Raw genomic sequence first — 12,161 nt, 5'->3', positions numbered from 1 at the left:
TCTTTCGTCAACTATTACAATATATACAAACATTTCAAATATCTCTCGTGTGTTTAAAAATCTTATCAACTAACTTTTCCAAAAAAATTAGAATAAATAAAACCTAATCATCTAACAGTTCAAAATAATTAAACGTGCTATTAATTAACTATAAAAAATATACATACACAAAACCTGTCACCGACCCTTGGTCAAGTGGCATCACCTCTCCCATTCATGTCTTATAACCCTCAATCTCCCTACACCCCTTGGTAAAAAAATAAAAATAATACCAAAAATAACTCAAAAACGATTTCCTAAACTTTCTCGAATTGAAAATAACTAAAATCCCAAGTACACTTGCAACTTCTGCAAAATACGCGAGGAAAATCTTTTCTCCCAAAGTCCGATTTGGCACACCCTTTAATGTGACTGGGATGTACACCTCTTTAGTATTGGGGTCTTGAGAAGATGAACACTTTTTATGAATCCTTTACCCAATCTACCCACAGATTGTAGCGAATCAACTAGATTGTCATCTTCTGAAAACTTGTCTCTTCTCCGTTTCTGAAATCGTACAATTGAAGGGTCAATAATGAAATAGTTATATTCATCAGAACCTCAGCAATGAGAATCATGAGACATACCTTTGAAAGGTACGTGAGACCAACAGCATCGCCTCCCAAAGAATCATACCATACCTTGAATACATTTGAAAACTCTTTCTGCACAAAGAATGCAGAAGAATAGGTCTAGGTGTTCAGTATAAACAACAAAAAATACCACCCATATGTATGTCAACAGCAATTATGTTACTAGCCTCAATGTCCGCCACAAGATACTTGAGTGGTTCAAAGTTCACCATCAGATTATTTTTCAGTTCCTCCGAGCTTCCTTCCATGTCCTGAGACGAGAAAAAAGGCTGGAAACTTTTGCTAGCTCTCCCACTTATCACGTGACATCCTGTGCATAACAAATGACATAATATGTTCCAGGGGAAGGGAAAAAATGGATACACCTAAAAATTTAGGGTATGGATATATAGAGAAGGATTCAGCTGAACATAAGCAGATGACAAAAACCTTGCTTGACTTCGGATGGGAATAGAATGCGGCGTGGATAAGGCAGTTTATCCATGTGAAGAAGAATGACAGCATCGTAGTTGCTCAGAGGCGTGCGGAAAAGACACTGCAGAGGAAACAATGCATCTTTCTAATTAAATGTTGCACAAAATAGAATACATCATCTATTACAATTTACTAAGAATTAGTAGAAAAAATAGCGGTCACTCACTTGCCACTGGTATGGATCAATCTGATTCTCCATAACGATTCTGGTTAACAATTTTGAACTGCTGGCCGCATATGCCACTAATCTCCTCAGCTCCTTATATATCAAATATACATGTTAACACCAAAGACAATGGCATCCAACACAAATATATCTCCCAAACAAATCAAGAAGAAATAACACAATTCAGACTTCAGAACATGTGAAGAATAGCCATAACTAAAATTCAAACCCCATTCCGGGAAGAAGGGTGATCTTTTCACTTCTGATAAAACTTAAAAAGTAATTTAGGTGTGACCCAACGGACATGATCATTCTACAAGCACACATTGAAGGTTTGGCAATTTGGCCTAAACTTATATCAAGAGTTTCATTGGCATACAAGAAACTTTTTGAATAGCATTAACCCAAAATTATGATAAAAGAAAGTCGGTTATCAAGAACTACTCACTGCCGCAGTCGGTCTTTGGCTGGTCCAAGCTTCAGATGTCTTGTCATATGCAGTAGCCACAAACATAGATGGGCCAGCATTCTGGGATTCCTCTTTTCTAGTCGACATGAAATGCTCCTACACAGCATAAATATGTGCTTATAGCTTCAGCAATTCTTTGTAAAGGCAAATAAGAAATACATAATTATCCATTAAAATCAGTTTTTAAGTTGCAGCACTTACATTAATTTCTCTGTCATCTTCAGGAATCAAATCACCATTGATGTCAACAATCAATGGATAAAAACTCCAATCGTACTGTGATAATAATCTTAGGAATCTGAAAGGAACAAATTATTCTTCATGGTTAAAACGACCCAACAAAATCAAAAGGCCCACCAAAGAGGGGGGAGGAGGAGTTGGCGATAAAGTAGAAGCAAGCGCAGACAAGCATATGATGAAAAATTTAACCTCAGAAATCCAGTTATTCGGGAGCATGGAGGTGTGAATGGCAAAGGCTTCAAGAAGAGATAGGCCACTAGCAGCTCAATGGTCTCTTCTGTCAATGCATTTGAAAATAGATGTGCAGATACCCAACGTTTTGCAAGCCTACAAGACAAAGAAAAGAAAGGGTCAAAGTTCAAACTTTATCTTTGTTTAAAAGATTTCTTTTTTCAACTTGTACTTCCTTTCCATTCATGATTTCTTTCAGTTTTTATCCCGGGAGTACATATAATGAACGCAAATTCTCACCGAACAACTTGCCCATATATGGGAAAGCGGCCTCGTAAACCATTAATCATGCTAGAATGTTGACTAAGAAGGAAAAGATATTTATCCGAAGACATGACCGACTTCTTTTGAGAACCACCTGTAAACAGAAAAATCATTCTCAACTTCAGACTGAATAGGAAGTTACTGCTACGATAAAGAAAAATGGTTAGGAAAAGAAAATGTCTTTACGTTTTTGATTCACCAAGCTCAAACCTCTCTCATGCAGAATTTTAAGACGAAATGCATATCCAGACATGAAAACATCAACATCATCTTCTGTAGCTGTACATGAAATCCGAAATCTGTCCTGAAGGCTGGAGTGTTTTGCAATTAGATAAAACATCTCAATCCTGGCGTTTTGACCAAAAAAACATCAAAACCAACCTCTCCGCAATTTTGAGGAGAAATGCTGATTTAGTCTTCTCCTGTGCCTGCTCATCCATTGGCCAGTTTCCAGAACCTTCAAGCTATAAGGAAGTAAGAAGCCGTTCTTGAAAATAATTGGTGAAACTAATTATCATCTGTTCTGACCTGAATCAAGACCAAAAGTGATTGTATACAGGTAGTGTATTCTTTCTCTAGTTTAACACGGGTGCCTTCTTTTTGTGCTAATGGATGCGGAAAGGGAGGAAAGACAGACGTCAACCTAAAAGCTGCAGTATCAGTAAGTATAATGCTATAAGTAGATGTGATAGCAATTCATAAAGTACAAAGCGTTGTACTGAAGCAGACTGGGTGAGAGAGATCATTTTTTTCCAATGAAGAGATTCCCAACGGCAGGTGTGGATGACTTGATACAGATTGTTAAATAAGAGCAGTGCACATCACAATTAAAATAACATGTAGCATCAATTTCATACCTCTCGATCATTCTTAAAGATGAATAAATTAAAATTTGATAATTGTACTATCAATTCAACCTACAGATGGAACAAAGCACCTTATCCATTGTATCCATTAAGAAACATTTACACTTTTCCAATAACTGTTTATGTTTGGTGATTATAGATCAATACTTTCACGACATCTGAGAAGTTTTATTTTCAGAGCCGATTGAGACACTGGAGCATGTCAATCATAGCTCAGCGGAGAATAGAATTCTACACCTTGACAGTGAATAAGGAAAACTCTCGTTCTATGCTTTTTAGAAGAAAAAAAAACGACAGGGTCAGTACATAGAAATCATGAAGTTGTCGATAATAAATAAATGTTAATTTGCATACTTGAGTAAAGCATCTGTCTAACATTTTGGCTTCTTGTGACGGTAATAACAAAGCAACAACGAAGATTGCAGGATGATACATTTGCTTTAAAGAACCAAACAACATGAAAACAAATGGAAATAATTATCGTTGCTGGAAAAATTATAGTTTTCCTTCCTGCCATAGAGCATTCTTTACTAAAACTACGTAAGAATTAAGAAGTATCAGGAATGTTAATGTAACTGGGGCCTGGGCCAGCCCCCAACCTGACCACACACCTAGCTGTGGGCGTGACAAGGAGCACTCGTACCCCAATAGCAGCCAAATTTTAAAATTCAGTTTAAGCATTAGGTGAAGATTGGGCCTTTCTTAATTGCATGCCCACTCAACATATCGGTTTTGTTTTCAAAATACCAAATCTGATGTTAGATAACCAAATAGTTTTGTGGGGGTGCAATAATCGCTTATGCTTGGTAATGCAATTGAAACGTGGTGCTTGAAGTGTTGTACGGTTTAAGATATTAGAGTTGCATCATTACCGTCAACTGTAGTTTTTGGTAAAGTAGCAAACGCGTAGTTTTACGATTGATATCAGAGCCAACATCACATGTTCAATTCAAATTAACTGCAAAGAGTGCAATTATCAAGTGAAGGATTGTTGGACTACAATAATTGTCTTTGCTTTGACAGAGCAATCGAAACGTGGTGTTTGAGCTGTTGTAAAGTTTAAAGATTAGAGTTGCACCGTTATCACTAGTTATAACTTTTGATAAAGTGTCAAACGCCCAGTCATACAAGTTCCTTTCAGTTAAACTATGCCAGAAGTAACATTTGTTCTATAAACTCTTGTTTTTAAGACAACAAATGGTAATTGTCATTGAAAGGAAAAAATCAGTTTCATACGTCGATGAGTACAGATTCAGCCCAAATTATATAACAAGCATGAGGGAAGGTTGAGGGCACTAACAATTGAGAGACAAACCTGAGTCTAGAGGCTGCACGCTGGATATCTTGAGAGGAATGTCATCAAGGAGGCGCAATTTCTTTGACAGGTCATCATATGCTTTCAACAGATTCTTAGAAAATGATATAGGATCTGCAACTCAAGAATCTATATCAGTGATTCATTTTGTTCTAAAAGAAACTACAGAAAATCATCATTACACAAACAAATCAATACCTCTATTGCCATGGTGGAGCGCAAAATCAAGTTGATCTACTATGGACAATATATTTTGTTTCGGAAGGGAGAGATGACGCTGTAGAACATGCTCAATTATTTCCTTTATTATAAGATGCTTTTGCCATTCCTCATGCTCCCACACTAACAATTAAAGATGTGTCGTGAGGTCTAATTTTCAAATCACCATTAGCATCACATAACAGCAAAGTATAAACTAATATGGATTCCTTACCTGCAACTTCCGCAATTTTACCATCACGAAACCATCTCAGTGTAGCCTTATCCCCCCAGAACTTTCTAAATGCCTGAGCCTATTTCAGTATTGGCAGCCATTTAGAAATTGATCAAAGCTACATAAACACACAGACAATGGGCAGAAGTACACGAAAGTAAACCACCTTATCTTTGTCTTCAGAACTAGGACCCATGATGGCCTGTTTGAATGCCTCTTCCACGGAGCCTATTGTGATACCAATAAATAAAGATTCTCCACCCAGCTCAAATAAACCCTACGATTAGAAGAAAAAACACAAATCCATCAACTCATGACATACTTCAAGAATTGTGTTGGAAAACTATTAGTACGCATCATACATCTTCAAAATTGCACTCAGACGCAGTGTTTCTCCAGATTACTCGAACCAGCTTAATTCTCCCCGTTAATGCTTGATCTAGGACACTAGATACCTTTTGCTCGTATGATCTCCAACATTCTTTATCCAAGCAAAATCCAGAAACATGAATATCATGATTGCCCTTCAGATTTAATCTAAAAAGACAATGTGTTAGACAAGGAGCAAGCACATGAAGTAGAAGACAACTCATATAATTTTATGCATCATTAGAAATCCTAAATCAATTATTTTTGTGGTAATTTCTGGAAGAAAGTACTAATTTCACCTTTAACAAAAAAAATTCATCTTTCATACATCCTCAAAGAAATCCATACAGGGAATATAGTCTTTTTCACTAACAGTAATTGTTTGAAAGACTACAATCATACATTCACAACTTCTTGTTCACTAAAAGCAAAATGTGTTAATATGCCGCAAAAATTTAATAACAAAAAATATTTACCCATCGTGGGAATAGGATTTATATATGGACAGTCACAGCTTTCAATTAATTAACTAATTAAAAAAAATGTAATAATTTCTCTCTCACAGGCAAGTACAATTATATACAATTCCAATGTACCTTGTGCAATAGTCATATTTGGCAGGAAAATCAACATCCTTCATAAAGATCTCATCAAAACCCCCATCTTTACATTTATCTATGCAGGTAACTGCCGTACCAGCCTCATCGCGAAGCTAAAAATAAATAGTTATAGCTAATTGTCAATGAATAAATACGGTCAATCTGATGACTGCTTGATTGAGATCCATAAAAGAGTATACCTCTTGAAAACCACTCAGCGAGACCCGGAATGCCATATTGTATCTAGCAAATGAATCACAAATGATCACGGGAAATAATTGCAATTGCTTCCATTTATCCTGTGATTCCAAACTTAAATTAACATCAGCAAAAGAAGTGTGGGAATATTGATGTCAACATCATGTTCGAGATCCTAAACTAAATTCAAGAGAACTGTAAAAGTTAGTTGTAACATGTGATGGGTGGCTGAAGAAAGGAAAACCCATCATGTTTTTCTTTAAACAAATACTTGCCAACTTTAGAGGCTGATGAGATATGCACTAAGGTCAAAGTTCAAAAAGACATTTCATATATATAGCTCAATGAAAGTAAGTTAACTACTGCAGGCCAATCTTTTAGAAATTAGTGAAAACTCCCCCACATGGTGAGAAAAGCTAACAGAACCCGAGAAATGGAAATTATCCAATAACCGTGGATAGAATTGAAACAAACATAAATGATTTCAATGTGTCACAAACATAAAGTGCAGTACCTTGTTTGCAACATTATCTTCCCCATTGGCCTGAAAGAAGAGTCCAGTGTCCCATACTTTTGAATTGGCTGAAAAACAAAAATGGTAGTGATGTTAACAGGAGATAAATTCAATAGGTAACCAATCCTAGAGGTTGTCAATGGAATCACACTTCGTTACATCAAGATGAAAAACTCTAGAAGTTCAACTAATAATTGAATGTCCTTGCCAACCTAAATGTTCCACACAGTTTCTTCAAAAGTCTCGGCGACAAGAAGGAAAATTTGACAAGAGACCCTTGGCAAGTCGCCTTGACATAAAGAATGCAATTAAACTACTGGAAGCACTTTACTAATTAATCAATTAACGTTACTTACATATGTAGTCAACTACTGAAATGACAACTATGCTTTATTACCAAAAAAACAAATGACCATCAACATTGAAAAAGGAGTAAGTCACCTCTAGCTAAGCCAACCTAACTGCAATCCACAATATTCAATATGTAAGTGGCTATCAAGGAAGATTCGCAAAAACCAATAAGAATTCAATACACCCAGATGATGCATTTAAAGCAGAACGAAAATTATTAAAAGAGAATTGCCTAGGTATTTTAATCTATTGAACATCTCACAGCCTCAGAAATGCATCGCATACTGTTCACCAAAGTTAAACAGGTGTACAAATTGCCATCATATCTACGAAATCTTAAGGGAAATTCACAGGTCAGAACATCTCAAGCATATATAATTGTCAAACATAAGATTCGGTTGTAGACAAAACAATACATGCAGAGTTAGTATAATCAATCCAAGTAAGAGATACTCAATCCAACTAATTTTAGAGCCATATATCAGCAAAAGAGGGTAACTATAATCCTACCATAACATCATGAAAATTTGATTCCGGGAACTACCTTACATCTACATAGCTTACACAAAAATATGTGTATGACACCTGAAGCAAAATGAGATTCACACATACCGATAAAGTCCAATGTGATGCGCAAAATCTGAATAGCATTCATTGATCTGTTGATGCTATTTTTACCAGACTTTGAAGCAAGATATGCCATTATGATGGTGATCAGAAATCCACTTAGGCAGTCGTGAACATATAAAGAACTTCGCTTCCGAGCCCAAACCTACTTCATCACACAAATATAATCTTCCATGCGGAGGAACAAAACAACTAGTAAACAAGAATAATAATGAATAAAAACTTTGATAAGCTGCTTATCGTACTTTCATCAGTAACAAAGCTTCTCCCAGTTCCTTCCATCCTATAAAAGTATTCTTGATGCACTCTGCATTATCTTCAATAAACATGTCCTCCAGAATACTTATGTTGTAATTTGGAGTAGCTAGTAAACCTTTATGATATCAAGGTTGCATTTAGTTGAAAATTTAAAACAAAACCCAAAGATGATAAATATAGCAACGAGTGAGGCTCAGACATTGATTCATGGAGCGGATATTGTTCCTCTCCACGTCCAATTTTGATACCGTGAACAGAGATGGTGCTGTAGGAATTATTTTCACTAAAAAAGCAACGTCCCCAGATAACCTTGCAGCTGATACATTGAAAAAGGCAATTGAGAAAATTACATGAAAAATATCAACAAAAAGCAGAGGAGATTAAGAATAAGAAATTTATACCTGAATAAACAACCAATATAGGTTTTCGTGCCTCGTTATGGAATGTGGACCATCTCACATCTTGAACTAAAGAAGAACATTTCAAATATTTTTTGATTATGCAAAGATAAAGAAATCTTTTTGCATGGTAACGATGATTGAGATAGTCTTTTTCATGAAAGCATTCCTATAAAAATAGAAAGAAAAGATAAAGATTTAGATGTAAACTTTGTAAAGTATTGCTGAAACATGCATTGGACGTTACATTATAAGATAGTTATGTCTCTAAATATTTGATAAGACAAACAACCCCATACCATAAAACTTATTAAACAACGGGTAGGGGCATACTTCACATGTTTACAACAATAAAATTAAACCATGATGTTGAAAGAAACTTGTTGCATGTTAGATTCCCAGCAGCATTTTCTCCATATCAATATAATCCTTTCACCTTAAAGACTTTGAATAATAAAAGTTAAAACACATTTTTTTTAAAACGTTCCGTAGCCACCTGGTGAATGATGATCTTAATCAACAAGACAACAACAAGATTCTATTTTAAAGGAAACATGAATAACTCTTTCAATATTCTCACAAAAATAAGTTCTTTCATGACAATGGTAGTCCGTAAGGTCATTAAGCATTTAGCAAACTGTGGTGGCATAAAAACTGATGGGCATTGGGATCAGTTTTGCATAGCAGTTAAAATAGGAAAAGCCAAACACAAATAAAAAAAAAAAGTAACTGTATGTGAGTCTTTTAACGGATTTTTAACAGGACTCGAGACCCTGAATTCTATTTTAAAACCCACTTTCAATATTTGGATAATTAAAAGATGCAATATCAAGTTTCATAATTCCACCAAAATAAAACCTCAAAGATTATAAAATTTCACAAAACCTGAGCTCTGAAAACACAAAATTTATAGAATAATTCCAAATAACAAAAACTAAATCGTCGCATGAAATATTCCACAGAATTCTCATTGTATCTCATCCAATCGAGATCGAAACACATATTTAATCATCACATGAAATATTCCACAGAATTCTCATTGTATCTCATCCAATCAAAATCGAAACACATATTTGTATTTAATCCATAACCAATGTTTTCATAGCTAAAGCCAAGACAATATTCTAACTTTTTAAAACTTCAGCGCTAACTTAAGCTTATTTGAAGTTAAGAAAAAAGTACCTTGGGTAATCTGAGGAAAATATCCACATTTACATCCGGCCTTGCAATGGATTGAAATGAATAACTCCCCCCAATTTCTATAGACTTTGGCCTCCTGAACTTAAAGTCTACTTTATCCGCACCTACGTCACGCACAAATCCGGATGCAACAGCAGCCGTAACCTACCACAAATAGCAGCAATAAAATTAAAAATAAATTCTCAAATTCCACCAAAAGGGAATAAATCACAATAACATACAAAAGTTTTTCTGATAAGAAACAAAAAATCACCGATAAATATAAAATCTCCAATACAAACAATCAAAAATTCGAATCGATGACCCAACTCGCCATCTTAGCTAGTTCATCTCTTTCCACTCTCCAATTAGTTGTTTATATAATTTTAATTTTACAACAAAGTTTCAGTTTTTCCGAAACCTTAACAAAATCAGCAAATAAAAAAACCTAATGGTAGAAGAAGCCGTGAAACTGAAAAACTAAAAAAGTGCACTCTGGGGAACGTACCTGAACGTCATCTGGAATTCCATCTATTGCTTCTTTGATCGATGAAACAAAATCATCGATTATTTGAGTGTTAGCAGGAGAATAGTCGAGTTGCACTTCCTTCAATAGCTCTCTCAACTTCAAACTCCTCGAATCAGTATAAATTTTCACGGAAGCCATATTTCTGTCCGCACAGTGGAGGGAGCAATCGTGTAAGGTTAAAGGAATATATATATGTGTGTGAGAAGTGGGGAAATGGATGGGCCGTTCTCTATGGCCCGTTTAGTATTTTAGATTTAGATTCTGCGCCCGTTGTTCGATATGTATTTTATTTTTTAAAATAAATATAATTTTTTTTTGAAAATAAATGTCTATTTAGGAAATCTTCCAAGTAAATTTTTTAGTGTTTGAATTATTGAAAATGGCACAATTAAGTAGTTTCTTAGGTTTTTTTCCCACTTTAAAAGGTCTTTGTGAATGATCAACAACCATGAGCCAAAATAACTAAATTTTATTTAATTAAATAATGATACGATTCATGATATAATCTAACAAATTAAAGTTCATTATTTGATAATTATATTACAAAATATTATAATTCTTGAATTTTTTAACTAAAGTATTAAATAAGATAAGGTTCATATTTTAATTTAAATGAATAATTTAGTTTATTTGCTTAGACGACAATTATGTAGCTTGGTTATGTATATCTTGTTGTGTGTGTGTGTATATATCTATATATATATATATATATGACAAGACCTTAGAAATCAACACCAGTATGCCGTTCTCGTTTCTAGTTTCGATTTCTCAATTTCAGAAACTGAACTTTAAAACCTCGGTTTGGTTCCGGTTTATATGACAATAATAAGCGAAGATTTTTAAACGATCAGTAGCTTAATGAAACAACGGATTTTAATCTTATCTATTAAAAAACACTCATTCATAATTTACAAAATTAATAATTTACTACCCTATAATTCATAAATAAATTAAGCTACAAAAATTAAATATTAATTTTTTTGTAAAAAAAACGCATTAAAAACCCGACGTGTGGAAAAATATGCAGATCCACGAAACGATGAAAGATCACAAAAACAAGCAAATATACAAAATTAATACGCAAAAGTGTTAGGAACAAAACAAAAACTGCGAAAAACCGAAATTACCAGAGAAGAAAGGCGAAAATCGCGTGGAGGATATAAAATCATAGCGACGGGTTTTGACTACACCGTCGCTATTAGCTACGGGTTTTAATAAACCGTCGCTAATAGCGACTGTTTTTGCGTGGCCGATCTTAACGGCGACGGTTAGACAAGAACCGTAGCTATTGGCGACAGTAAAACCGTCGCTAATTGCGACGGTTGAATAAAACCGTCGCCAAAAAACCCATGCTCATTTGGTGACGGTTTAAAGATTCCGTCGCTATATTGGCGACGGTTTCACCAATAACCGTCGCTAATCCACCAGTTTTTTGCTCAAAGATTATTGTATTTATTGATTTTGGAACGTAGAATATGCAAATCAATGCTATCTGGCCAATTAAAAATGTTTTGAAGCCTTAAATTTTGAGTTACAAAAGTTGGTTGAAAAACTTTGTACATCTCTCTTCTTCATAGGACCTATCATATTTGTGTTAGCTTGGAAATTTTTGCCATGATGCGTTGATTAATTTAATATTTGTTTATCTTGAAAGTTTGTTGGCTTAGTTATTGTGCTATATTAATTCTTAAATTAATATTTGATAACTATGCCTACGTGATTTAGTATTAATTCATCAATTAATGTGTTTAACATGCTTTGATGATGCATAGGCAGTTGTGTTACTTTGAAGTTTAAATATACTTAACCTAAATGATTTACTAGTGCAGTGAATAAATGTTTTTATGGCTCCTTTAGGTTAGGTTAGTTCCTAAATTTTTTTATTCATAGGATGTTTGTTCAATGTTTATTCATAGGATGTTTTTATTCGTAGGATTGTTTTGGTCTGTTGAAAAATTATCAACTTAACTCATCTATTTTATTTGGTGGACGGATCTAATCCATTTTTACATCTGTATGTATGGTTTCTGGTCTCATGTCATATAGATA

General features: G+C 34.5%; 1 protein-coding gene across 5 annotated transcripts; it reads right to left on the bottom strand.

The window, feature by feature from the left end:
- Positions 1–125: 125 nt before the first annotated feature.
- On the bottom strand, positions 126–10,369 carry LOC140825910 (uncharacterized). Of its 5 annotated transcripts, none has more exons than XM_073187951.1 (26): positions 10,092–10,369; positions 9,587–9,748; positions 8,408–8,573; positions 8,206–8,322; positions 7,994–8,121; positions 7,734–7,893; positions 6,771–6,838; positions 6,259–6,357; positions 6,056–6,171; positions 5,453–5,627; positions 5,257–5,367; positions 5,091–5,169; positions 4,856–4,999; positions 4,658–4,771; positions 3,005–3,126; positions 2,858–2,940; positions 2,663–2,787; positions 2,453–2,570; positions 2,171–2,308; positions 1,943–2,039; positions 1,721–1,837; positions 1,273–1,365; positions 1,062–1,167; positions 796–942; positions 627–700; positions 126–546 (listed from the first exon to the last, which is right to left on the bottom strand). In XM_073187951.1, exons 1-26 carry the CDS (start codon positions 10,248–10,250, stop codon positions 403–405), a joined length of 3,162 nt encoding a protein of 1,053 aa, XP_073044052.1. In that variant the 5' UTR covers positions 10,251–10,369; the 3' UTR covers positions 126–402. The 5 variants fall into 5 exon arrangements, with proteins under 5 accessions (XP_073044052.1, XP_073044054.1, XP_073044051.1 ...); XM_073187953.1 differs by having other exon boundaries at positions 627–704; positions 800–942; positions 2,663–2,755; positions 2,858–2,933; positions 10,092–10,368; XM_073187950.1 differs by having other exon boundaries at positions 627–704; positions 800–942; positions 10,092–10,367.
- Positions 10,370–12,161: the final 1,792 nt, after the last annotated feature.

This window comes from Primulina eburnea, chromosome 3 (genome assembly GCF_022965805.1).
Source record: "Primulina eburnea isolate SZY01 chromosome 3, ASM2296580v1, whole genome shotgun sequence".
NCBI classification, from domain to species: Eukaryota; Viridiplantae; Streptophyta; class Magnoliopsida; order Lamiales; family Gesneriaceae; genus Primulina; species Primulina eburnea.
Note: the sequence above shows the minus strand (reverse complement) of the source record. Positions and strands in the feature narration are given on the sequence as shown.

Coding starts and splice junctions, on each gene's coding strand:
- LOC140825910 (XM_073187951.1), bottom strand. CDS start 10,250: ATGGCTTCCGTGAAAATTTATACTGATTCGAGGAGTTTGAAGTTGAGA. Junction 9,749..10,091: donor GAATTCCAGATGACGTTCAG/GTACGTTCCCCA, acceptor TATTTGTGGTAG/GTTACGGCTGCTGTTGCATC. Junction 701..795: donor TGTGGCGGACATTGAGGCTA/GTAACATAATTG, acceptor TTGTGCAGAAAG/AGTTTTCAAATGTATTCAAG.